This window comes from Perognathus longimembris, chromosome 6 (assembly GCF_023159225.1).
Source record: "Perognathus longimembris pacificus isolate PPM17 chromosome 6, ASM2315922v1, whole genome shotgun sequence".
Classification (NCBI taxonomy): domain Eukaryota; kingdom Metazoa; phylum Chordata; class Mammalia; order Rodentia; family Heteromyidae; genus Perognathus; species Perognathus longimembris.
Window position 1 is genome coordinate 85,176,418 of NC_063166.1, and position 25,516 is coordinate 85,201,933.

Sequence of the window (25,516 nt, forward strand, 5' to 3'; positions counted from 1 at the left end):
GTGGCGCTGTGGCTCAAGTTGGCAGAGTGCTAGCCTTGAGTAAAAAGAAGCTCAGGGACAGCCCAGGCCCAGAGTTTAAGCCCCAGGACCAGAAAAAAAGTAGAGTAGCACCAGGTGAAGCTTTCCTACCTCCGCCTCCCAAGAGGCTGGGTCCGCAGGTCTGGTGGCCAAACCAACTTCCTTCCTTCCTTCCTTCCTTCCTTCCTTCCTTCCTTCCTTCCTTCCTTCCTTCCTTTTTTTTTTCTAATTCTGTAATTGTAATTCTTTTTTTTAAATTTAATTTATTTATTAATTGAACACAAATTTTTTTGACAAGGTGTTGTGCAAAACCTTCCTTCCTTTCTTTGTCAATTGTGGGGCTTGAACTCAGGGCCTGGGCACTGTCCTTGAGTTCTTTTGCTCAAGACTAGTGCTCTGGGGCTGGGGATATGGCCTAGTGGCAAGAGTGCTTGCCTTGTATACATGAGGCCCTGGGTTCAATTCCCCAGCACCACATATACAGAAAATGGCCAGAAGTGGCGCTGTGGCTCAAGTGGTAGAGTGCTAGCCTTGAGCAAAAAGAAGCCAGGGACAGTGCTCAGGCCCTGAGTCCAAGGCCCAGGACTGGCCAAAAAAAACCAAACAAAACAAAAAAAAGACTAGTGCTCTACCATTTTGAGCCACATCTTTACGTCTGGTTTTCTGGTGGCTAATTGGAGATAAGTGTCTCACAGACTTTCTTGCCACAATCTTCAGATCTCAGCCTCCTGAGGAGGTATGAGTACAGGTGTGAGCCACCAGTGCCTGGCTAACCCTACCAGCTTAAGTTCTTCATTAGCTCATGTAAGTAGTGGCCAAGTCATGGCCAAGGCAGCCAAATGGCCTCTGAAAGTCCACCTGTACCTGTTGGGTGGCTGTATCCCGGTAGGCCTCATTCATACCAGCAGTGCCACCTTCACCTGTGCAGGCCCCTGGGGAGGAGATCAACTGTATGCAAAAAGGAAAGACATGGTCTTGGGCCCTTCTCTCATTAGCCATCCAGGACCACATGGCCACACCTGAGCAAATGGCTTGGCCTTGTTCATCCTGGGAGTGGTATGGGGAGGATTCCGGTCCTACCTCTTTCCTCTCTCTTCCTCCATCTCCAGCAGAATTGCAGTCCAGTTCCTGGGTCCAGGATAACAGGAGACAGGAAACCTGAAGAAAACCTGGCCTTTCCTGTGAGGATGCTTTGGGTCTGGAGATTGGGCCCCAACACAGACAGCCCGCCCCTCAAGCCCACTCCAGAGGAAGACTGTCACGAAGAACCAGACTGCCACTTGAAGGCGGCAGCAGATGAAGAGCTGCCCACCAGCTGGCATTGTCCGCCCCTCTGTTGGTCTTGCACCTGGCAGATGGCCCCACATTATTTTGGTGTTGGTCCTGATGCTTGAACTCAGGATCTGGGCACTGTTGCTGAGTGACTTGCTCAAGGCTAGCACTCTCCCATTTGAACCACTGGTCCACTTCCAGCTTTTTGGTAGTTTTATTGGAGAGAAGAAGAGTCTCACAGACTTTGCTGCCTGGGCTGGCTTCAAACCACTATCCTCAGATCTCGGCCTCCTGGGTAGCAGGATAATAGGCGTGAGCCACCAGCTCCCCGCTTTCTCTCCACTTCTGAGGCCTCCTCAGCCCAATAACAGGAGTGCAGGCGGCCTCGACATGGCCCCACGATCTCTCCCTGTTAGGGCCACCGAGCCAGCCTCGTTTCCCCTCACTGGCTGGCTCTGCTCAGACAGTGACTCCCAGCACGTCACCATCCTGTCCAATCAAGAGGGGCCAAGGAGACGGCCGCCAGCTTCCGCAGGGCACTCTGCCCGTCCCCCCGGGGGGGGGGGGGTGACGCTGCTCTCCATAAATGACACCCAGGATGCACTGGGGCTTCCCCAGGTGGAAGCATTTAGCGTCCCTCAATACTGACACGGCAGAAGTGGAGCGAGGCTGCGCCCAGCTGGGAGACGTGGGGGGCTGGCAGCCTCCAGCGGTCAGCTTGGTCAGGCCACACTCTTCTCAGGCGGCCTCAGCCACTGCTGAGCAGGGCTACGTGGGCAGCGCTCTCTGCCTAGTGTGGTCTCAAATGCCCAGCCGTTCCTGCCAGTATGGCGCTCCACCCTGGACACTGTCCGCGGAGCTCCCCCTTGCCCTGGTAGGGACCTTGCATCCATGGCTCAGATGTCTTCTGCTCCACACCGTAGTCCAGGGCTCCCTGCCTACTCACTCCTCTCAAAGGTCCAACTTCCCAAAGATCTTTGGCCACCTCAGCCTCCGCTTCCTAGAACCCCAACAACCTGAGACCAGAGACAGAGTGGTCCAAGAAAGTTGGCCTGACCGGACCACTCACATCGTCCCCGCCCCCGGTTCCAGGCGGTGCCCAGACAGCCTTGCCCCGGCCTATGGTTGAGGTTTTCCCTGGGAACGAGCTGGTAGAGGAGGGGCCGGTGAAGGGGACCGCAGCAGCTAGAGGCCAGATGTGTCAAACTGTGTCAGAACTTGAATCAATGATGGCGATGGAGGGCTGTTAACTGAGTCCAGTCGAGGGAGAGAGATGTATGATGCGGAGTGGCAGACAATTAACCAACAATTGAAAACAGAGTATGAGGGCCAGCTTCAAAACCCTCATTTCAGGTGGAAAGGGCAGGAAAAGCTCAAACCCCAGATTTGGTAGCCAGAGTGGCTGGATTTCAAAGATGAATTCATTGAACATCCCGCTCACGCAGGCCACAGCCAGGCCCTTCCAGAGCCGGGGTGGGCAGGGGAGGCCGAATCTGCGGTCAGACCCCCACCTGCCTCTATGCCATATGAGCCACAGAAAAAGCCCACCCCTCCCCCAAAGGGAGCAGGTGCCTGCCTGCATTCCGCCCCAGGAAAGAGACTTGTCCAAGCATAACCCAGCCGTGGGTACGCGAGGCTGAGGATGGAGGAGGAAGGCTGCTCCCCGGGGCTCAGGCAGCATTCGCCGCCGACGCTGGGAGGGTACCGACGGCCCTGGATGCTGAAGGGGCTTGGCCACCGTGCTATGCCCTCACCTGGTTGTTTCTGTGAGTGGACGGGTTGGGCTCCAGGCTGGGCTCCAACCTTGGAGGTCTGTCACTGACAGAGGTGACAGTGGGGCGGAGTGGAGGAGGCAGGGAGGATGTATAGAGTCAGGCCCGAGGCCAGCTGCAGCCATGGGGTCTCATCTCTTCTCCTCCTTCCTCGGAGTCTCCCCCCAGGTAAGGGACTGGGGATCCCTGGGGGAGTTGCCTGGCACACAAAGGGCTAAGGCCCTGGAGAACAAAGGGTATTGGCCAGATCTTCCTTCAAAAAGGAACTCATGAGCTAGATGCGAGTGGCTTATGCCAGTAAGCCTACCGACTCAGGAGGCCGAGATCTGAGGACTGGGGTGTGAAGCCAGGACAGAACGGGAAGTCTGAGACTCTTACTTCCAATTTTCCAGCAGCAATCTGGAAGTGGAGCTGTGGCTCAAGTGGTAGAATGCCAGCCTTGAACAAAAGTTAAGGGACAGTGCCCTGGCCCTGAGTCCAAGCCCCCATACCGTAGAGCTATCTCCTAGCACATGTGAGCGAGGCCCCCTCTCCCACCCCATAGGGAAAATAAAGGGGCTCACTGTCCATCTGTGGAGGGCTTGGTGAGGGCCCACAGCTGTTCGCGCTTGGGGCTTGCCTCGGTGGCAGTGGCTTCTATGACGGCCCCAGGCCAGGTTGGGTTCTGCACTGCCCCACAGGTCTCTATTGGCCTGGCTAAGACATGGTTGGATATGGCTCTTAGCCAGCAGACTCCACTTCTCACCTCACAAGCATTCCTCTCCCGTTACCACCAGTGTCCTGAACGCCATCTCAGCATCTGCTTCCCAGAGAAGCTGGCCTGCAACTTCTCATGGGGTCTCTGTGGGATGACAGGCCAAAAGGGTTCATTTATTCACTCTGCAAATACTTAGGGAGGATGAGTAACACGGTGTCTAAGATAATAGGTTTCCCAGTCTGGGTTTGCCTCCCACCCCTGCTGGGATGAGCGTATCAGCGGATTGCTCGGACCCTCAGCTTTCTCTCCATGAAGTGGTACAGTGATGAAATGTGCTCCTGAGTGTCGTTAGGAAGGTCGTATGTGCAGATGGCTTAGCCCAATGCCCAGCACACATGCAACAATAATGAATTCCACCTGCTACTGTTCTTTTTTTTGAGCGCTCATCTCAAGGTTTTCGCTCCATGTGCTTATTCTTCAATGCATGGTCTGACAATATCAGGGCAGGTTCAATAACAAGTGGATTGAAGATCGGGAAGGGAGGGGTAACTACTGTCGTCATGGAAGCACATGGCCAGCTAGAGTCAAGGGTGGGCTTCATACACAGCAGCCCCCCCTTCCCTCTTCCCTTCCGGAAGGGCCTTGCTATCTTGTCCACGTCAGGTCTGTCTGCCTTGCTCCTCTCGGCCCTGGGCAGATAGGGAGAGTGGACACTTGGCTCAGCTGAGCAGGGAAGACTCTGTCCCTGAATGGAGATGTGAGCATTCTGTCACCAGCCACAGCCAGTATTGTAAGATGTGGGGACTCCACCTCACCTGGGCCTGGGGAATGTGGTACAGGCACTTTGGCAAATGTTTTGGCAATTTCTCATCATGTTACAAAGCTGTATGAGGCTTTCTTGGAATTAGCCATGATGGTCACGCAACTCTGTGAATATATTAATCATTGACTTATATATTTTAAATCTTTACACTATCAGAGTATGTAAGTAGCACCTCAATAAAACTATCAAACAAACAAGTAACTAAGGAATAGTTACATATATAGGATAGAGTATGGCTCTGAGGCCCCATTACTGAACAATGTTACTTAAAAGAATGCTCTACCAAAGAAAAAGAAAAGAGGGGCTGGGGATATAGCCTAGTGGCAAGAGTGCTTGCCTTGTATACATGAGGTCCTGGGTTCGATTCCCCAGCACCACATATACAGAAAACGGCCAGAAGTGGTGCTGTGGCTCAAGTGGCAGAGTGCTAGCCTTGAGCAAAAAGAAGCCAGGGACAGTGCTCAGGCCCTGAGTCCAAGGCCCAGGACTGGCCAAAAAAAAAAGAAAGAAAAAGAAAAGAATGTAGGATGAAGGATGAAACAACTTGGCCCTAACCTCAATGCCAGGCCCACACCTCACCATTTTTCTAAGGTCAACACCGGCATTTTCTGGAGTTCATCTGTCTTTCTATGGCATCAACAACTGATGTGCCTGGTGAGGATGAACCTGCATGACCAGCAATGGTGTCCACATCCTACGACGCCACATAAGAAGCTTGAGACTGCCGCACAGACGGTCAAGGAAAAGTGGGAAGCATGCTTAGGAAGCTGTTGTCTACTAGCTTTCCTCAGAGATCCTGAAGCTTTCTGCTGTGAGGTGAAGAAGGAATGGATTCCACCAAGATGCTTCCGGGCAGAGCACAACTATGCTGTCTTAACTACAATTTAGTAAGCTTTACACTGGACCCACTCTGTGCTGGGCTTTACATATCTCACTGGATCTTTACATGTAAGTTTCATTGTACACACTTTTCTCATTTTAATACTAAAGATGCAAAATAATATATCTGGGCAGAGAGAGGACAGAACAATAGAGAAACAACACAGAAAGTGACAGCCCCCACAACTCCACTTACAGAGATAAATTTCTTCTGTGATTGTCTTCTACTTAATGCCATACCTTGAACTCATGCCCACTATTGGTGATCTACTGGTATCTTTATTCTTTTAAGATCAGGGCCATATTGCACTGGATGGCTATACCACTTCTTAATTAACCACTTCCCTGTTGATGGTTGTTTACAATGTTGACTATTTTAATAGCTTTGCAATGAACATCCTAGTGAGTTTATCTTCAGATACATGCCAAAGAATCTCACAGAAATTCCTGGAAGTATAAATACTGGCTCATAAAAGTGTAAATGTCAATATTATAGTAGTTATTGCTGAATTGCTCTCCAAATTGTTTGTCTTACATGTCTTTCCTCTTTGAGATGAAAAGTAGTTGATTCTACTTAGATCAAAACAAGATAAAACTATGATCTCTAAGTTAGTCAGCTTTCCATCAGTGCAACAAAATATCCAAAATAATAAACTTACAAAGAGCAAAATAAATAAATAAATAAATAAAAGAATGCTCTAGGGGGAGAGGGAGTTGAGAGGGAAAAACCTGGGAGAAAACAAGGGAAGAGGTAACACTGTTTAAAAAGAAATGTACTCTCATTACCTGACTTATGTAACTGCAACCCCTCTGTATATCACCTTTACAATAAAAAATAAAAAATTTTCTAAAGGATGCTCTTAGACATTCCATAAAACTCTCGTTAAATAAAATAGTATAGGGGGCCTGGGGATATGGCCTAGTGGTAGAGTGCTTGCCTCATATACATGAAGTCCGGGGTTTGATTTCTCAGCACCACATATACAGGAAAAGCCAGAAGTGGCGCCATGATCCTAGCTACTCAGGAGGCTGCGGCCTGGGAGTATGGCCTAGTGGCAAGAGTGCTTGCCTCACATACATGAAGCCCTGGGTTCGATTCCCCAGCACCACATATGCAGAAAACGGCCAGAAGTGGTGCTGTGGCGCAAGTGGCAGAGTGCTAGCCTTGAGCAAGAAGAAGCCAGGGACAGTGCTCAGGCCCTGAGTCCAAGGCCCAGGACTGGCAAAAAAAAGGAGGCTGAGATCTGAGGATTATGGTTTGAAAACATCCTGGGCAGGAAAGTCCAGGAGATTCTTATCTATAATTAACCACCAAAATGCCCAAAGTAGAGGTGTGGCTCAAGTAGTAGCTTGCTGGCCTTGAACAAAAAGCTCAGGGACAGTGCCCAGGCTCTTCTTTCTTTCTTTCTTTTTTTTTTCTTTTTTTTGGCCAGTCCTGGGCCTTGGACTCAGGCCTGAGCACTGTCCCTGGCTTCTTCTTGCTCAAGGCTAGCACTCTGCCACTTGAGCCACAGCGCCACTTCTGGCCGTTTTCTGTATATGTGGTGCTGGGGAATCGAACCCAGGACTTCATGTACATATAGAGGCAAGCACTTTTGCCACTAGGCCATATCCCCAGAAACCCCCCCCCACCCCTAGACTCTTATTTCAAGATCCTGTTCTCTCTCTCTTTCTCTCTCTCCCAGCAGCAAGACTCTCAAGATAAATGGAATTTCACATTATGGTGCATGGCAACAAATACATTGATGTTTTCCGCGCCGGGTGCCCATCTAGAGCCTCATATCTGCCTGCCGCCCCTGTTGGGGCAGCACAGCCACTGTCTGCCTCTGTGATCCTACGGCTCCTGGTGCACAATAGTTTTTGCCACTGGAGACGCAATGCAGCTTTTGCTCTCTGAGTAGCTAAGGCAGACACGGAAGGAAAGAATATGGGGTTAACAAGTAAAAACAGCACAAGAGTAAAAACAGCCATGCCTCTAGTATACCCTGCCTTGCTCTAGCCTACCAGGTGGTGAGCCTCGGAACAGGGGTGAAAGTCCTCGGTCAGCTAATAGAAAGTGTGGATTGAGACAGGTTTGAGGAAGCTTGGGCTGTCTCTCTGCTAAACGTGACCTCATTTGGAGGAGAGGGGGACTCTGTCCAGCAGACACTCTGCAAAAAGAGTGCCCAGGTAGGCTTCTTGGTTGCCATGGCAACCCACAGGCATCCTGGGAGTCCAAAGAGGATGAAATGCCAGTGGAGATGGCCTTGGAGATCCTGAGCTGTCTAGAGTTTCCCAGGAGCTCCAGGTCACTTCCATCCCGTGGCTCACTGGCCGGTGATAACCAAGTGAGTGGGCTTGTCAGACCTGCACGCTGACGTTATGTTTGTATTGGAGGGATAACAAATTACAGCAGCTGACTCTTAGTCCAAGTCTTACTCCAGCACAACTGCTCCTCTTCCGAGGCATTCCCGCTATGGGCATGGCACCAGAAATGAACGGCAGGGCCTGCATTCCTGGACCTGGGCACTGTGTATATTTTTAGCTTCTGCCCTTTGTGGGCACCTTGCATCGTGCCTAATGTCCTCAGCTGCATACACAGGAGCCTGGTGGGCACTTGGGAGTCTCTGCAAGCAGCACCCTCTCTCCTCCCTTGATCTTGAGTCTTCAATCTCAGCTCGGGCTCAGGATCCAGTTGTCTCTGTCTCTCTCTGTCTCTGTGTCTCTGTCTTTCTGTGTCTCTGTCTCTCTCTGTCTCTATCTCTACCTCTGTGTCTCTCTTTCTCTCTCATATCCTGGGGCTTAAAGTCAGGGCCTAGGCACTGTCCCTGAGCTTTTTTGCTCAAAGCTGGTGCTCTACCACTTGAGCCACAGCTCCCATTTCTGGCTTTTGGGTGGTTAATTGGAGATAAGGGTGTCACAAACCTTCCTGCCAGACATGGCTTCAAATCCCAATCCTCAGATCTCAGCCTCCTAAGTAACTAGGATTACAGGGGTGAGCCATGGTGCCCAGCACAACTTCCTTACGTAAGAAAGTATCAGTGAGTGGAGAGTTCATCTCCTCTCCCAACATACAGACGCTTGTGGCTCAGGAAGGGGAGCCATGCTTTAGATTCCAATCAATTAAAGCTCTGTGATGCTAACTACTCTGGAGGCTGAGCTTGAGCATCATGGTCCAAAAGCCAGGAAAATCTGCGAGGCTCTTATTTCCAATTACCACCAAAGAAGCTGGAATTGGATCTGTGGCTCAAGTGATAGAGTGCCAGCCTTGAGTGAAAAAAATCAAGGGACAGGGATGGGAATATGGCCTAGTGGCAAGAGTGCTTGCCTCATATACATGAAGCCCTGGGTTCGATTCCCCAGCACCACATATATGGAAAACGGCCAGAAGGGGCGCTGTGGCTCAGGTGGCAGAGCGCTGTGGCTCAGGTGGCCCTGAGTCCAAGGCCCAGGACTGGCCAAAAAAAAAAAATAATAATAATAATAAATAAAGGAAATTTTCAAAAAAAAAAAATCAAGGGACAGTGCCTAGGCGCTGACTTCAAGCCCTGCTACTGGCACACATGTGCACATACATGCAAGCGTGCACATGAATACACACACGTACCACAATTATTTATTATCCTAGACCTTTTTATGTTTATTTAGTAATTGTTTGGCTTTAGAGACATACTGTAAAGTCGCTGACCAAAACATGTGGAAATACCATTTGAAAAGAGGTTTGTCATTTACAGACATTATCTCTACTGTTCTTCCCTCACCCCCAACAACCACATATCAGGGAGACCATGCGCCTTTGTTCTCTGGGTTCTAGGCTTGTCTCGCTCAACCTTATGTGTTCAAGATCGGACCATTTCCCTGCAAATGCTATTATTTTGTCATTTCTAATCACTATGTAGTGTTCCACTGTGTACAGGTACCACATTTTTTGGATCCATTCATCTGTAGTGGGGCATCTGGGTTGTTTCCATATTTTGGCTACATAATTACTTATTTAAAAGTGGGGTTGAGGGGCTGGGGATATGGCCTAGTGGCAAGAGTGCCTGCCTCGGATACACGAGGCCCTAGGTTCGATTCCCCAGCACCACATATACAGAAAACGGCCAGAAGTGGCGCTGTGGCTCAAGTGGCAGAGTGCTAGCCTTGAGCGGGAAGAAGCCAGGGACAGTGCTCAGGCCCTGAGTCCAAGGCCCAGGACTGGCCAAAAAAAAAAAAAAAAAAAAGTGGGGTTGAATCAGGACCTTGTGTATGCGAGGTAAGTGCTCTACCACTGAGATGCATCCCCAGCTATGACTTTGGGTTCCTAAATTGGACAGGAAAGGAAAAGAGAGAGAACCTGCTAGAAGGTCACTGAGGTACTCACAGAAGTTCCCCAGCAGGTGCTACCTTTAAGTTTGTGTTGTTCTGGGAGTTTGGGGTGTTTGTCTCCATATCAGGGCAAGGTTCAGTTTGTGCTGAGAACAATTTTTCAGGATGACAAGAAGCAATTCTGGAATGTACAGGTAATTTTTTTTTCTAGTCCTGGGGTTTTGTTTTGCTCAAGTCTAGCACTGTACCACATGAGCCACAGCGACACTTTTGGCTTTTTCTGTGTGTATGGTGCAGAGGAGTTGAACCCAGGGCTTCATGCATGCTACGCAAGCACTCTACCGCTAAGCCACATTCCCAGGTAATTCCTGAGGGATCAAACTGTGAGACGTTTCTACCTTCTCTTGCGCTTCCTGCACCCCTTTCCCCCCGTCTTGAGCTGGCCGTTGCCAGGTTTTGATGGTATTGGGTGTGTTTCCCAAAGGGCAGGAAGCTGTGTTGGGTGAAATGAGTGGGACCCTCCCTGCAGCCCGGCTCGCCGAGCACGGTCCTGTGGGCGCCCCGGGGACCCACAGCCTCTGAGTGGGGACCCTCCCTGCAGCCCGGCTCGCCGAGCACGGTCCTGTGGGCGCCCCGGGGACCCACAGCCTCTGAGTGGGGAGCCTCCCTGCAGCCCGGCTCGCCGAGCACGGTCCTGTGGGCGCCCCGGGGACCCACAGCCTCTGAGTGGGGAGCCTCCCTGCAGCCCGGCTCGCCGGGCGCGGTCCTGTGGGCGCCCTGGGGACCCACAGCCTCTGAGTGGGGAGCCTCCCTGCAGCCCGGCTCGCCGGGCGCGGTCCTGTGGGCGCCCCGGGGACCCACAGCCTCTGAGTGGGGAGCCTCCCTGCAGCCGGGCTCGCTGAGCACGGTCCTGTGGGCGCCCTGGGGACCCACAGCCTCTGAGTGGGACCCTCCCTGCAGCCCGGCTCGCCGAGCGCGGTCCGGTGGGCGCCCCGGGGACCCACAGCCTCTGAGTGGGGAGCCTCCCTGCAGCCGGGCTCGCTGAGCACTTGGGTCCGGTGGGCGCCCCGGGGACCCACAGCCTCTGAGTGGGGAGCCTCCCTGCAGCCCGGCTCGCCGGGCACGGTCCTGTGGGCGCCCCGGGGACCCACAGCCTCTGAGTGGGGACCCTCCCTGCAGCCCGGCTCGCCGGGCGCGGTCCTGTGGGCGCCCCGAGGACCCACAGCCTCTGAGTGGGGAGCCTCCCTGCAGCCGGGCTCGCTGAGCACGGTCCTGTGGGCGCCCCGGGGACCCACAGCCTCTGAGTGGGGAGCCTCCCTGCAGCCCGGCTCGCCGGGCGCGGTCCTGTGGGCGCCCCGGGGACCCACAGCCTCTGAGTGGGGAGCCTCCCTGCAGCCCGGCTCGCCGGGCGCGGTCCTGTGGGCGCCCCGGGGACCCACAGCCTCTGAGTGGGGAGCCTCCCTGCAGCCGGGCTCGCTGAGCACGGTCCTGTGGGCGCCCTGGGGACCCACAGCCTCTGAGTGGGACCCTCCCTGCAGCCCGGCTCGCCGGGCGCGGTCCTGTGGGCGCCCCGGGGACCCACAGCCTCTGAGTGGGGAGCCTCCCTGCAGCCCGGCTCGCTGAGCACGGTCCTGTGGGCGCCCTGGGGACCCACAGCCTCTGAGTGGGGAGCCTCCCTGCAGCCGGGCTCGCTGAGCACGGTCCTGTGGGCGCCCCGGGGACCCACAGCCTCTGAGTGGGGAGCCTCCCTGCAGCCCGGCTCGCTGAGCACGGTCCTGTGGGCGCCCTGGGGACCCACAGCCTCTGAGTGGGGACCCTCCCTGCAGCCCGGCTCGCCGGGCACTTGGGCCCGGTGGGCGCCCCGGGGACCCACAGCCTCTGAGTGGGGAGCCTCCCTGCAGCCCGGCTCGCCGGGCACTTGGGCCCGGTGGGCGCCCCGGGGGCGCAGGCCCGCGCGGCACGGCGGCAGGCTGTCCTGGGCACGGTCGGAGCCACACTCAGGCACTCCCCACGCGTCTCGGCGCGGCAGCCGTCCCCGGCGTGGGCGCTCGGCGTCCCGTGGGCCACGCGCTGCTCACCGCCCACAGCGGTGTCCGGGTCGCCACCACCGGCCGGGACCTCATGATGTGCCCGGCTCCTGAGCGGGGGTCCGTGAGACGCGACCGCGACGACCCTCCCACAGCCGTCCACGCGAGCGCCGCGGCCGCGAGCGCCGGGCACCGCGCTGCCGAGGCGCGCCGGGGTTCCTCGGGGGGCACGGCCGCTGCGGTGTGGGGTCCCGGGGCCGCGCTCCGGAGGGCGGGCGCCCAGGCCCGGCTGCGCTGTCCCCCCCGGCCCTGCCCTCGGGGGTGGGTGAGGGTCCGGGGCGCCCCCGGCCCAGCACCGGGCACCGTCCCGCGTCCCGCCACTTCGGAAAAGCGGCCCGGGCCCCCCGAGCCCGGGCGGGGGCGGGGCCGACACGCGCGGAGGGAGGAGCTTGCCCCCCAGACTCCGCCCCGCCTCCCCGTTTGCAAACAGCAACGACCCGCCCTTCCTGCGCACGCGCACTCCGCCCCGCCCATCAGTCTTGCCACCAGCCACGCGCGGGGCCCGCCGGGAGCTAACCGTGGAGGGGTGGGGGGGGAGGGGGAAAGCCGGAGAAGCCGATCTTCCCGGCCTTGGGCGCCCTGCTGCGCAGGCGCGATCCCACCCCCAGCCCGGCGGCGCGGCCATATTTAAAGGGCGGTGGGCACAGCCCACCAATCAGCGGGGAGCGTGTCGGGGCGGTGCGTAGCGACGCGAAGCCCCGGATGTGGCTGTGGCGCCGCTCCTCCCCCGCTCTCCCACAGAGTCCCGGCGTCGCGCTCCGCTCCGCTCCGCTCGCTCGCTCGCTCGCTCTCTCGCTCGCTCGCGGACCGCAGGCCCCTCGGGCGCAGCCGGAGGCGCCCGGGCGGCGGCGGCGGCGGCGGCGCGGAGTAGGCCGGAGCGGGCGGCCAGGCGGCCGCGCGGTGGCGGAGCGGGCGGAGCCCAGCGCTCGTACCCCGCGCCCGGCGCGCCCCGGCCGCCGCCATGAGCGGCTCCTCGGGCACCCCGTATCTGGGCAGCAAGATCAGCCTCATCTCCAAGGCGCAGATCCGCTACGAGGGCATTCTCTACACCATCGACACCGACAATTCCACCGTGGCGCTCGCCAAAGGTAGCGGCCGCCGCGCGCCCAACCGCCGCCCCAACAGCCCGGCCGCCCCCGCCGCGGGGACCCTCGCCCTGCCGCCCCGGGCGCCCGGCGCCCCCGCGGGCACAATGGGCTCCCCGGCGGCGGCGGCGGCGGCGGCGGCGGCGGCGGCGGGGCGCGCGGGCCCGAGCCGGGCTCGGGAGGGGCGGGTGCCCGGCGGGGCCGCCCTCAGCCGCGCGGACCCCCGGGCAGGTGCCGGAGGCGGGGCGGGGCGCTTCCGGAGGCCCGGGGTACCCCGAAGGGTAAATCTCCCGGGGGTGTCCCGGGGGGCCCGGCCCAAGGCCTCCGGGGGCGGGGGGAACTCAGGCCCCGCGCGCGCTCCTGGAACCCGTCGGCGCCTGGGGTCCACCGCGCCCCGACGGAGCCTCCGGCGGTTTAAGGTCGGGTCCCCAGACCCCACCTGCTTGCCCAGTGCCGACCTCCGAACTGGGCTGCCCTTTGGTGACAGACGCCCGTGGGCGCCACCGACGTCAGGGGGTTCGTTTGTGCCGAGAGAAGTCTTTGACTCCGTTTGTGCAGGCAGCGCGAGGCCTCGACGCCTCTTTGTCTTGCTTCTCCGGAGAAGCTAGGGAGCCCGCTCTGCGGCAGCCGGGGCGGTGTGCGGAGCCCTCACGGGGCCCCCAGGCGAGCCGCCCTCGGACCGGGGGTGCCCCGCGGCTCCGGTGCAACCCTCCCAGGCCCGGAGAGCGTCTCTTGTTGAAGCTTGGTGCTCGGACTTGGGTACACTGCAGCGCTGCTGCAGAGTTGAGCCCTCTGAGGCTTTGTGTTCGCTTGAACTCACCGGGCTGTTCTACTTTTGCTATGAAGTCCCATTTGGAGAAATTGAGGCACACAGCAGGCTTCCGTCCTCTTATTGTGTTTCTGTTAGGTACAGTCTGCTGCCAGATTAGATGAGTCCTGGGTCCCCAGGGTAGAGCAGTGAGGTAGGACTCCTGGACTCATGCCAGTAGGATTCACACTCCAAGAGAATCACTTGGGCTCCCATTTCCACCTCGACAAGGGAGGCTGATGTTGGGGGTCCCACTTCTAGGACCCCTCTCCTTTGTTTCTGTGACCTACTCAAAGCTGATTGCTATAGAAGGGTGAGATGGCATCCACGTTATTGATTCTTGTCTAACAACTGCCCTCCTAGCCTCAGCTTGTGCAATAGTTCAGGCACAAAACCATCCGGGGTGCCTTCTGCAAAGTCAGATGTGAGTAGGTAGGTTTTGCCAAGCGAGCCTTGCTTCCTGAGCTCTGCACATTGGTGTGTTTGCCCTGGAGAATATGGAGCTTCGTGAAAATGTTCATGAAAATTTCCTTGTCATCTTCTTTACCTACAGTCTCCTCGAGCATCACCAACTGACCCTTGTAGGTTTTGTCCTCCAGGGATTGGAACTGTGTAGCTGTTGGATTGTAACCAATGTTCTGTGTCAGTGTTGATCAAGGCAGGGTCCTCCCCACACACCAGACTTCCAGAATTCTGGGCAACTTTAGTGTCAGAGGACCGATGGAATGGACTTGGCCTAGGATGACAACTTAACCCTTCTTTTTCTCAACCCCTAAGTGAGGTCCTTTGGTACTGAAGATCGTCCCACAGATAGGCCTGCTCCCCCAAGAGAGGAAATTTATGAATACATCATTTTCCGGGGCAGTGATATCAAAGATATTACTGTGTGTGAACCTCCAAAAGCTCAGCACACACTCCCTCAGGATCCTGCTATTGTTCAGGTAAGTGTGCTGCTGTGCTTCTGTGTGCTCACTGTAAGACAGGCCAGTTTCTACATGGAATTTGGTGTCATCTGTTTGGCCAGCATGTTCAGAGTGCTTGAGGAATAGCCTTTTAATGGAAAATGGCCTAGTTTTCATCTAGGTGGTTGATATTCCCATGGAAGATGTTAATTGATACAACATCTTGGAGGTAGTATGTTCTACATGCTATAGCCTCTCAAGAAGAAAGGCCTACAAGTTGGTGTAGGTGGTGTGCTGGCGTTTCCGCTTCTGGTTTGGCTTGGAGTTGGGGTGCCTGGGGGATCTTACCTAGAGAAATCCAATCTCAAATGCCATGAGGTTGTTTGCGGGATGACAGATTCACTGTCTTAATAGTGTCCTGCTTTTGGTGTGGGACATGTAGGTTGCAAGTGTTAAGCCATGTGCCTGTTTGCTAGGTCATAGCCAAGGAAACCTGGGGCCCAGGTTAATATATATATATATTTTATATATTTAATCATTTCTTGGCTCCTCTGGGGTCATGCTGCACTGGGTTCTGAGACGGGAGTACCGCCTGGAAGGTAGGAACAGGCAGTGTGGACTCTGCTTTGGGAGCACTTGGGAGAGCCCACGGCACGGCAGACTTCTGGAGGCTTCTGAGGATGGGTACCCAGGGGCTCCAGAAGAGAATAGGAACAGGGACCAAGCCAGCCAGCCAGCCCTGAGGGGAGAGGACATAGTCAGGGGAGCCACATGGTGAAAGTCCCTAGATGAGCAGCAGTGCTCCTGGAGGGTGGGAAATAAAACAGCAGATGCGCATTTGGGGAAGTGTAAGTAGTTTCTGGCCAAACAGCTACACCTCTGCCGTGGTGAGAGTCGGGCTTGTCTCCAGTGCAGGGTAGTCCAGACATCTGATGGTGGAGGGGAGCCGTTAGAGGGTTTCAGTAGAGCTAGAAGTTCATGTTGGAACATGGGCAAGTACACTTAGGAATGTAATGTTGGGGAAAAGGCCATTCTGACCGTACTGGGAGCTCCCCAGGAGTCCCTCGCGTGTCAAGCATACAGAACTGGCACTTTCTTCCCATCTAAGCCAGTACTCTGTATGCAGACTCCTGGGTGACAGGGAGGGCCATGCACTGCTCTCACCCTTGTGTCTTGTTGTTCAGTCTTCCCTGGGCTCTGCTTCAGCCTCGCCCTTCCAGCCGCATGTGCCTTACAGCCCCTTCAGAGGGATGCCGTCCTACGGCCAGCTGGCGGCCAGCTCCCTGCTCAGCCAGCAGTATGCTGCCACCTTAGGTCTAGGTGAGTGACTGTTGTGTCTGCTCAGCTACCCCTGCCTGCAGCCAGCAGGAAGTGGAACAACAGACCCTGAGGGTGGGGACATGTCTGTGTCCTGTTCAGCTCCTAGACGGCTTGTCCAGTCATGCCATAGGGTTGGTCAATTACCCAAGCAGCTTCAACTTATTAGAGTGTTTAGTCCGTGTTCAGCTGTGAGCAAGAGGCAGCAGTTCTGTGTTTTGCACCAGATGAGCCAAATCCAAATCAAAAGTATTTGAATGTCAGACTGGGTCTGAGTGGAAGTGTTGCTGCATCTGCCTCAAAAAAGAAATGCTGACATAATGTGCTTACAGTTAAGTTGTAGCTGTAGGCACATCTATAAGTCTGCACTACCCTATCATCCTTTGACATCCCGTGTCACTAAGTCCTTTGCTCAAAAATGGCTTCAATTAAATTGACTAGTCCCAGAGTGAGAGTGAGAGCAACCTTGTCCTTGCCCTGGACACAGCCCTGTAGCCATATTTAGAATATATAGAGTTGGAAGTGGTTCATGAATCCTTGCTGTGGCTTCAGCATGAGGCAGCCAAGACCAATGGCATCAATTGGGTCCTGAACCAATTCTTTTTGTCTTAATTGCCATTCCTAGTATGACAGGTGGCCTGTCAGCATGGCTCACTGTTTCTAAAATATGTTTGAATGACCAGAGTGGCCTACAAGTGGTTGCTTGGCTCTTTCCAAGCTTATTAAACACAAGACGAGTATGTCCTGACTTATTTGTGTGCTTTCTCTTCTTTAGAGAAGTTGGTAAGCCCTCCAGCCTCAGCCGCTGCCTCCAGCCCTAGTTCTTCTCCATCTCCACAGCCCGTTTCAGAGCTTGACATGTCCTCAGAGCCACCTCAGCTTGCTTCCAAGGGTAACAGCAGTTTGGAGAACTAACTGCATGCTGTCTTGCAGATCATTCTGAGAGCAGAGGGTAAACTGAGAGCCAGAATGACAGGAGCCATAGCCGATCATTCACGAGGCCTAGGGATCAGTGACACTACTTCATTTGGTTTAGCATGTAGCCTGATTATAAACGCCCGCAGTTTTAAAGAAGGGGTTAGAAAGAGCTGTGGAGCATTTGTTCACTCTGCCTGAGCTCAGGGTCTGTTTTGACCTGTCCCTGCTCACTATGCAGGGGAAATCGCTTTGAACACAAAGCTGCTTCTCTGGGGTTTGCTGGGTAACATGTTTTGTATTGCTGCAGTGGAACTAAACGACTTGTAGTTCACTGTCAGGACTAAACACCCTTAGTTCACTGTGTCAGGAATTCAAAATAGGAAACTTGAATGAAAACCCCCTGCCCCCTGGGGTAAACAGCATGAAGGCCAGCTGGTCAGTGCCAGTGTCTATTACCTATCTGCTGAGAGCAGCCCCTGTGGGGTTTCTTGGCCTTCCTCACATTCTCATTTACTTTCACGTTCTGATACTTAACACTGCCAATTGTGCACATCTGTTCCACATTTAGCACCATGGTTGTGGACACACTCAAGCTTTTACTATTACCAGACTTAGTCTAGGAAGTTGTACTGTTGGACTATGCACATGTTGGATCCTAAGTCCTAATGGACTCTACTGCTTGAGTTAGAGCAGCTGTAATCCTGGTAGATTCACCTGTAATTCTAGCTATGAGGCAGAGCTTGAGAGGATTGTGGTTGAGGCCAGCTGGAGTAAAAAAAATCAGCCCCCAACAAGCTGGATGTGTCCAGGTGTAATGTGACTGTAGGTGTGAAGCTGTCCTTACATGAAAACATAGGCCCTGTTTGAAAAAGAACTAAAGGGGAAAAGGCTGGGGACTGACTGTGGCTCAAGTGATAGAGTGCCCAGGTGTGAGCCCTTGAGTTCAATTTATAGTACCACTAAGAAAAAGGAGCGTTATAGATGAGCTCATTGTTCCTAGGACTATTTACATAAGTATGCCATAGGACAAGATTGTTTTAACTGGTTTGGGTTCATAAAAAGCACATGAGGGGCTGGGAATGTAGCTTAGCAGTAGAGTGCTTACTTAGTATGCATGAAGTCCTGAGTTCAATTCCTCAGTACCACATACAGAGAAAAAGCTGGAAGTGGCGCTGTGGCTCAAGTGGTAAAATGGTAGCCTTGAGCAAAAAGAAGCCAGGGACAGTGCTCAGGCCCTGAGTTCAAGCCCCAGGACTGGCAAAAAAAAAAGCACATGAATTGGCCAGATGCCAGTGGCTCACACCTGTAATCCTAACTACTCAGGAGGCTGAGATCTGAGAATAACAGTTCAAAGCCAGCCCAGGCAGGAAAATCCATGTGACTCTTAGCTCTAACCACCAAAAAGTTGGAATTGCAACCGTGGTTCAAGTTGTAGAATTTTAGCCTTGAGCAGAAAAGCGCAGAGACAGGTCCCGAGCCCTGAGTTTTAAGCCCCAGCACTGGCACACGTGTACATGTACACACACAGCACAAAAACCCAAGATTCATGATCCGTGCATTCCTTTGAAGTCATCTGTGTTTGTCTGTCAGGACAATCAAGCCAGGGGCCTTAATAGGCCTAAGAAGGTAGTCCAGGTTAGTTCCCATCAGAACTCTTCAAGGATCACTACACTGGCAGTGCTTCTCTGGATCTGGTTCTAAGGAGTTTCTCTAGTTTCGGTCCAGTGTACAAAATAACACTACCAGTGTATCATTTCTTATTTGCATTGGGCTGGCATTAGTTGACTCATGGTTAGGACTCATTTTGTGTCATGTCTCTACCCCCTTTCACCCTCATGGATCTTGGGAACTAGGAACAAGAGGGAGGTAGTGGATGGGGCTGGTAGCCCTGTGTTCTCTCTCCCAGGTTCAGAGGCCCATCCCTGTATTGGCCAAACCCCTGGGGTTGTGTCTCACACTACTATAGGTATAACCCCTTACCAGGGCCACCTAGAAGCTCTCCTCACTTTACGAGGAGCCTTTATTTACTCTTGAGAGACTGTGGGCTGTTTCCTTTCCTGCAGTCAGTTCTTACCACTTTGTCCTATTTTTCATAAAACTGTCCTAGAATTTAACTTCAAAGTCTAACCATTGACCTTTCTAGATCTCAGACTAGGCTGGTTCTTCCCTAGCACTGACGAGAATGATACAGAGTCTCTGATTCTGAATTCATCTCCAGGCTCTCGAACCTTTTTAGAGAAAAGCCATTTATTTGTAAACCTCTGGGGAGGAGTGCTTGTTTGTAGGCATTATGTTTCTTCCCTTTCTTGGAGTTCCCCTAGCTTGACATTCAAGATTGGGGTTCCCAAGATAAATTAGCCTTGGTGCACCCTGGGCCTTGGCCATCTGCTGCCTAGGCTAGCTCAGAGGGAAAGGGCTGGTCTGGGAAGCCCTCTGGATTTAGGGTGTGCTTAGAGGGCACTAGGCAGGTGCTCTCTCCTGCCTGAAGAAAAGCAGTTAGATGTGGAAGCCTTTCTTCTATTGTCTGTTTTTAAGCCACCTTCCCCCTCAATTCAGGAGCTGGTTTTCCATCCACTCCAGTCGGCAAGAGTCCCATGGTGGAGCAAGCTGTCCAGACTGGCTCTGTTGATAACCTGAATGCCAAAAAGCTGCTACCCAGCAAGAACACCTCAGGAACACAGCTCAGCGGACGCCAGGTGCAGCCAAGCAGCAAGATTTCCAGTGGTATTTGAATACTTTCTCTTAGCCCTGCAGTTCTCTTTGTACTCTAAAAGTGGCACACTGATCACTGGGTTGCTTTTTAAAGTAGTAGCACCCTCCTCAGGGCAGGCCCATGTGGCAGCATCCCTCCAACAGTGCCCTATGTGATGTTGGCACCCTGCTTTGGTGGCTGAGTTCTGGTGTCTGCGGGAGCTTTCCTTACTCCTCTTCCCTTTGCACCTTAGATATAGTCCAGCCAGCAGCTGTGCACACTCCAGGTCAGGTGAATGACGAGAATCGAAGGCCTCAAAGGCGACGGTCAGGTAACACCTGTTGCCACTTGATTTTTGGGAGCCACGAGTAGCAGACACTGCTTTGCTTTCTTCCCTTTCTAGGCTGCTGGGGTGAAGGTGCTGCTCCAATGTGCTGCTCCCTCTATTTGTTGTCTGTTGTAAGCAGCCTATAAGATGCGTTCAAAGTCAGGCTGGAGGGCTGGGAATGTGGCCTAGTAGTAGAGTGCTCGCCTCATATACATGAAGCCTTGAGTTTGATTCCTCAGCACCACATGTATAGAAAAAAGCCAGAAGTGGCGCTGTGGCTCAAGTGGTAGAGTGCTAGCCTTGAGCAAAAGAAGCCAGGGACAGTGCTCAGGCCCTGAGTCCAAGCCCCAGGACTGGCAACAAAAACAAAACCAATAAACAAAGTCAGGCTTGAAGCATCAGGTTGGTAGCTTATCTCACCATGGTTGTCCTCTTTTTAGGGCACCGGCGAACAAGGAATCGCTCCAGGGGGCAAAACCGTCCAGCTAATGTCAAGGAAAACACAATCAAGTTTGAAGGAGACTTTGATTTTGAGAGTGCAAATGCCCAGTTCAACAGAGAGGAGCTTGATAAAGAGTTTAAGAAGAAGCTTAATTTTAAAGGTCTGATTCATATGAAAGTTATCCCCCAAGAGTATCTGTACAGTGTTCATTCATACCTGTAATCCCAATTACTAGGGAGGCAGAGATCAGCAAAATTGTAGTTCAAGGCCAGCCCAGGAAAAAAAGCTAGACCTCTATCTCAAGAAGCCAGGTGTTATATTTTACAGCTGTCACCCCAACTAGGCCAGAAGGTGTAATTAAGATTGTGGTCCAGGCTTGGCAGGGCAAAAATGTGAGCCCCTACTTGAAAAAGAACTGAAGCAAAAAGAGTTAGGGGCCTGGCTCAAGTGGTAGAACACCTGCCTAGAAAGTGTGAGGTCCTGAGTTCAATCCCCAGTACTACCAAAAAAGAAAAAGATGACTGGATCATCCTTACCTGGGAAGCCAGTTGGAGTGCTGACCCGTCTGGAAATGGGAATGATCAGCTCTGAGGAACTAATGAGATGAGGTGTTTGGGGTGTGTGCAACTGCTGCCACCTCCAGTGAGGACAAAGGGTCTCCTCGTGAGGCGCTTTGGTACACAACTGCTGAGTGGGTCCCTGGAGGGAAGCTGCCTGGGGACTGGGTTGTGATGTTGGCTCCTGCTCCTTCCTGTGTTCTGTCTCCCTGTAGATAACAAAGCCGAGAAGGGGGAAGAGAAGGACGCCACTGTGGTGGCCCAGAGCGATGGAAGTCCTGCGGAGGAGGACCTGCTCGGGCCCAGCTGCTACTATGACAAGTCCAAATCATTTTTCGACAACATCTCTTCAGAACTCAAGACCAGGTGAGAGTTTCAGCTCTGACAGGAAAGGTAGTTATTCTGTGAGTCTGAAGTGCTCTGCTCTTGCCTGAAGACTAGCCTTGGAACCTCATTTTATCATGTTACAAGTTATGTGTGAGTATGGGGGCTTGAACTTCAAGATCTTTCCTCTTGCTCATGGCTGGTGCTTTGCTACTTGAGGCCACACCTCCAGCTCTGCATTTTGTTGGCTCATAGGAGTCTCACTCACTTTTCTGCCCAGCCTGGCTTTCAACCATGATCCTCCAGGTTTCAGCCTCCTAGATAGTTACAAGCCTGAGGCGTTGGTGCCTGCCTGGCTGTGTTTTAGGATCCTACCTTTCCTGTCATGATAGAAGAGTTCCACCTTATACCTAAGGTGGAGCGTGGGAAGCCTCTGGTAGTCCCCAGCACTCACTGGCTGCCTCTGCACTCCATGCTAGACCTCGCATTCAGCGTGCTTCTCGCCCAGCCTGCCTGCCAGTCTAAGCACCTTGCCGCCTGAGGTATCTAGTAGAGCATTCTGACCGTGAGGTTCCTTCTAGAGTGTTGGTGGCCATTGGCCACACTGTGTTTCTCCTCAGTATTTTGTGTAAGCACCCTGGACTGTGTGTGCAGTCTGCAGAGCAGAGCAGATGTGTACAAACCCAGACCCACAAGTCCTGAAGGTCACCACCAGGCATGCTGATCCTACACAAGCTCAGCAGCCGAGCACACGCTTGAACTCAACTGGGGGAGCATGCCTAGGGAAGAGTATAAGCAGAGAAGGGCTGCTCAGGAGGGCCCAGCAGTAGAGGGTGGCTCTGTGGGCTTTTTCCAGGTAGTGCAAGGCCTGCCGCGAGTGGGGCTGAGTGGGGGGGGGGGGGGGGGGGGGGCTTGAGTAGGACTTTTTAAGCCATAGTGATCATTTTAGTTGGCTGTGTTCTGACCTAGTGTGTAGCCATCAAGGAGTAACATGCTGACATTGTGTGGTGTCTTGGTGGGAGTAGCGTGGCCGGAGGCTGGATCACTAGGCAAGAGGGATCTTAAGAGTAGAGTGATGTGGTAGAGGGAAGTGCTAGTCTGGCTATGTAGCTGGCTTTGAACTGAGATACTTCTGTCTTAGCCTCCTGAGTTGCTAGGGATATAAGTATCCATCACCGTGCCTGGCTTTGAATATCTTTTAACCCAAAAGTGCTGATGGTGGGAAGTCCAGAATGGTGTTCATGTGTTAGCTTGGGCATTTGAAGGACAAAAGCCAAGGCCTGAGTACAGAAAGTCTCTGCGCCGAGGGCAGGAGCTGGATGGCGGTCGGTGTTGGGCTGTAAGCTGGCTGTGAGCACCCGTGGGTTGTTGGGCACACGGCTGCACACAGGGGTCATGTCGGCCGCGTGTTTGGATAGCTACAGTCCTTGGTGCTGTGGTGCCATCTTCCCCACAGGCCGAGGCATAGTCTTAGGGACCTTGCTCCATTTGGCTCTGGCCCTCTGTCTAGACGAAACTTGAATCTGGAGGGGCGCTGCTCCAGTCTGGGGCCTGCCTGGGACCTGGACTCCCCAGTACCCATCTTTCTTGCCAGCTAGTAAGGCTTCCTTTGTCACCCATTAGTGTTACATACATCCTTGCCGCTGGTGGTGCAGATGCATCTTAAGTAGCCCACTGCACTGGGAAAAACAGCCCGGGGGGTGGGGGGGGGGTGGGCTGGGAATGTGGCCTAGTGGCAAGAGTTTGATTCCCCAGCACCACATACATAGAAAATGGCCAGAAGTGGCACTGTGGCTCAAGTGGTAGAGTGCTAGCCTTGAGCAAAAAGAAGCTGGGGACAGCGCTCAGGCCCTGAGTCCAAGGCCCAGGACTGGCCAAAAATACAGGCCTGTCGGAAATAGGGCCTGAGCTTCCGGCCTGTGTCCCCTCACCTGTGTAGTAGCTGTAGCAACTGCTCATTCTTTTCCTGGGCCGAGGACGAATCCCATTTCAGAAACTGTATTCAGACCTCATACACCTTATCTTTGGTTTAGTTCCAGGCGGACAACGTGGGCTGAAGAGAGGAAGCTTAACACAGAGACCTTTGGAGTGTCAGGGAGGTTCCTTCGTGGCCGCAGTTCCCGCGGTGGATTCCGAGGAGGCAGGGGCAGTGGGACAACCCGGCGCAACCCAGCTTCTCACAGAGCCGGGACTGGCAGGGTGTGAGGTACAGCCTGAGTGAGTGCCCACTGACTGGACCCTTTGGGGGGAAGTGCTGGGCCTGGCGTACCTAGAGCTTAGTTGCTAGAGAGGTGCCGAGACCTCGCTGAGAGTCTTGCTCTTCAGAATCACCTCAGGGGCTTCTAGGAACATCCAGCCAGGCTCTGACCTGGGCCTCTCTGGTTGGGGTAAGGACCTGTGCAGAAATGTCACAGCTCACTCTGGCACGGAGTCAGACTGGCAGAGAAAGGTTCCAGGTGACTTAGGTATAGCCTGGGTCTGGGCAGTGTTCCTTTGCAGGGGAGACCTGGAGAGGCCAGGGCCTCCTGACAGTAGCTGCCTCCCAGTCCCTAGTGTGAGGAAAAGGGGCAGCACAGCTGGGGGTGGGGTGGGGGGGTAGAGCTCCCGGGAGCAGTGCGTGGTGATCCTGGGCTGTGGCTTTAACAGAAGGTACAGCAGATAGCCTTCTCTCTCTTTGCAGGCTGCTGCTGAAGAGGCACAGAAGTGGCGCTGTGTATGAAAGGACACAAGGAGATGATGCACTTAACAGGGGAGAAGTGGGTCCCGTTGTTTACTGAGTTTGGAAAATTCCCATACTGCTACTTATGTTTTGGACTTAACTTAGACACGGTCTGAGTTGGAGCCACTTGTTTTTTTGGGAAGTATTCATGGGTAACCTCTTTGAGGTGTCTTGACCTAAATTTCCTTTTTGGTTGTGCATAGCCTAATTTTACAGTTTTGGTATTTGCAAAAGGTTTCTATAGTGAAGGCTTGATCCTCACCTTGTGACTGTTTCTTTCTTTCTTTGACTTTTAAAACAGAACCAAATCTCATTTGGCACTTGTGGCCAAGTGCATCTCTAGATCCCATCTGGCCCCTGGTGCTGCTGGCCTGGCATCCCCATTGCCAAAAGTGGGGTCTCAGGAGACAGGCAGGGCTAGCAGAGTGGGCCGGGCATGTGGGGCGGGCGGGCAGGGAAAGGGGGGTGTCCCATGGATCATGTTGTGTAATGAACCAGTAACTTCAGGGTTGGGGGCTGGCAGAAGGGGGTGGTCTTGTGAGAAGACCCCTGAATGTTAGCTACATGGTGTTATGTGGAGCCTGGTTTGCCCAGGCTCCTAGGCTTAGGGTTGAAGCCCATGTAGGGTGCACCCTGTGGTCTTCCTGTCCTGCTCCCCCAGGTCAGCCAGTGTCAGACTCTGGCTGAACACTTTATAGTGTTCTTGTCCTCTTGGAAATGAGCCAGTCTTTTTTGCAAGGTCAGCTGACCTTATTTTCTCTTGATTGTAAATAGTTCTTGTGTGTTTGTTTCAAAGGTGGGTGGAGGGAGGGTGGGAGTATAAATTTGTTGCATGAGTAAATGGGTCAGATCTTCAGTATAAGCATGCGTCCTTTTGACTGACAGGGCATTTTGTTGAAAATAAGCACCTTGGTAACTCAACTCCTTCAAAGTAGCTATAAAGGCATTAGTTCTGTGTTAAGTTACTGTAAAAGCTTGGGTTTATTTTTGTAGGACTTCTTGGCTAAGAATTAGAAAACAGCATTGGGACTGCTCTGTCGGAGTAATGTAAATTACAACTATAAATAAACAAGCAAAGCTTTCAAACTTTGTCCTCTGCTGTCCAACATCACCAAATCCTATCCAGGGCCTACCCAGAGGCGGGTCCATTGTGTGTGGGGGTTAGGGGTGGGTGTTAAGGCTTTAGATGATATTCCAGGAGGGTGAGACCCAGCGGGTGGGCAGGGGCCCACATAATCCCAGCCAGCCCAGGTAGGCAAGTAACTCCCTGAGACTTGTCTCCAATTAACCACCAGAAATCCGCAAGTGGAGCTGGGGCTCAAAGTGGTTGAGCACTACTTTATATAGCCTTGAGCAAAAAAGCTCAGGGACAGCACCTAGGCCCTGAGTAAAGGCCCCACTACAGGCCACCCCCCCCCCCCCCCGCAAAAAAAAAAAAAAAAGGTGTGATCCAGCTGGTATGGGTGAAGTATAGGTAAGTTCTTGCCTTACGGCTGTAGCCAATCTTTAGCCTGTGGCTCTCCAGCTCCAGAACAGGAGCCCCCCCCCCCCCAGCCAGGATTGGGGCCAGGGCTCCGTGTGTAGCAGCT

The 25,516-nt window shown here is 53.7% G+C and overlaps 2 protein-coding genes across 5 annotated transcripts; one reads left to right on the forward strand and one right to left on the reverse strand.

Annotated features, from left to right (window-relative positions):
• Positions 1 to 813: 813 nt before the first annotated feature.
• Positions 814 to 12,798, reverse strand: LOC125353771 (collagen alpha-1(III) chain-like). The gene is made up of 7 exons (XM_048349427.1): positions 12,644 to 12,798; positions 11,622 to 12,347; positions 11,403 to 11,523; positions 10,682 to 11,307; positions 10,288 to 10,586; positions 2,360 to 2,475; positions 814 to 966 (listed from the first exon to the last, which is right to left on the reverse strand). Exons 1-7 carry the CDS (start codon positions 12,796 to 12,798, stop codon positions 814 to 816), a joined length of 2,196 nt encoding a protein of 731 aa, XP_048205384.1.
• Lsm14b (LSM family member 14B) lies at positions 12,604 to 25,017 on the forward strand. 4 transcript variants are annotated; one of them, XM_048349690.1, is made up of 10 exons: positions 12,604 to 12,923; positions 14,506 to 14,669; positions 15,815 to 15,950; positions 16,723 to 16,839; positions 19,422 to 19,589; positions 19,811 to 19,888; positions 20,326 to 20,487; positions 21,100 to 21,250; positions 23,242 to 23,425; positions 23,889 to 25,017. In XM_048349690.1, exons 1-9 carry the CDS (start codon positions 12,797 to 12,799, stop codon positions 23,411 to 23,413), a joined length of 1,275 nt encoding a protein of 424 aa, XP_048205647.1. In that variant the 5' UTR covers positions 12,604 to 12,796; the 3' UTR covers positions 23,414 to 23,425; positions 23,889 to 25,017. The 4 variants fall into 4 exon arrangements, with proteins under 4 accessions (XP_048205647.1, XP_048205649.1, XP_048205648.1 ...); XM_048349692.1 differs by lacking the exon at positions 16,723 to 16,839; XM_048349691.1 differs by lacking the exon at positions 19,811 to 19,888 and having other exon boundaries at positions 12,621 to 12,923.
• The last annotated feature ends 499 nt before the right edge of the window (positions 25,018 to 25,516 follow it).

What these genes read in the sequence shown, in the direction of transcription:
- Lsm14b (XM_048349690.1), top strand. Translation starts at nt 12,797, where the DNA reads ATGAGCGGCTCCTCGGGCACCCCGTATCTGGGCAGCAAGATCAGCCTC. An exon ending in AGGATCCTGCTATTGTTCAG is followed by an intron (nt 14,670 to 15,814) that starts GTAAGTGTGCTG and finishes CTTGTTGTTCAG; the next exon opens with TCTTCCCTGGGCTCTGCTTC. An exon ending in ACCTCAGCTTGCTTCCAAGG is followed by an intron (nt 16,840 to 19,421) that starts GTAACAGCAGTT and finishes CCCTCAATTCAG; the next exon opens with GAGCTGGTTTTCCATCCACT.
- LOC125353771 (XM_048349427.1), bottom strand. Translation starts at nt 12,798, where the DNA reads ATGGCGGCGGCCGGGGCGCGCCGGGCGCGGGGTACGAGCGCTGGGCTC. An exon ending in AGGCTCCCCACTCAGAGGCT is followed by an intron (nt 11,524 to 11,621) that starts GTGGGTCCCCGG and finishes GGGCGCCCACAG; the next exon opens with GACCGTGCTCAGCGAGCCGG. An exon ending in GAACCGGGGGCGGGGACGAT is followed by an intron (nt 967 to 2,359) that starts GTGAGTGGTCCG and finishes TTTTGCATACAG; the next exon opens with TTGATCTCCTCCCCAGGGGC.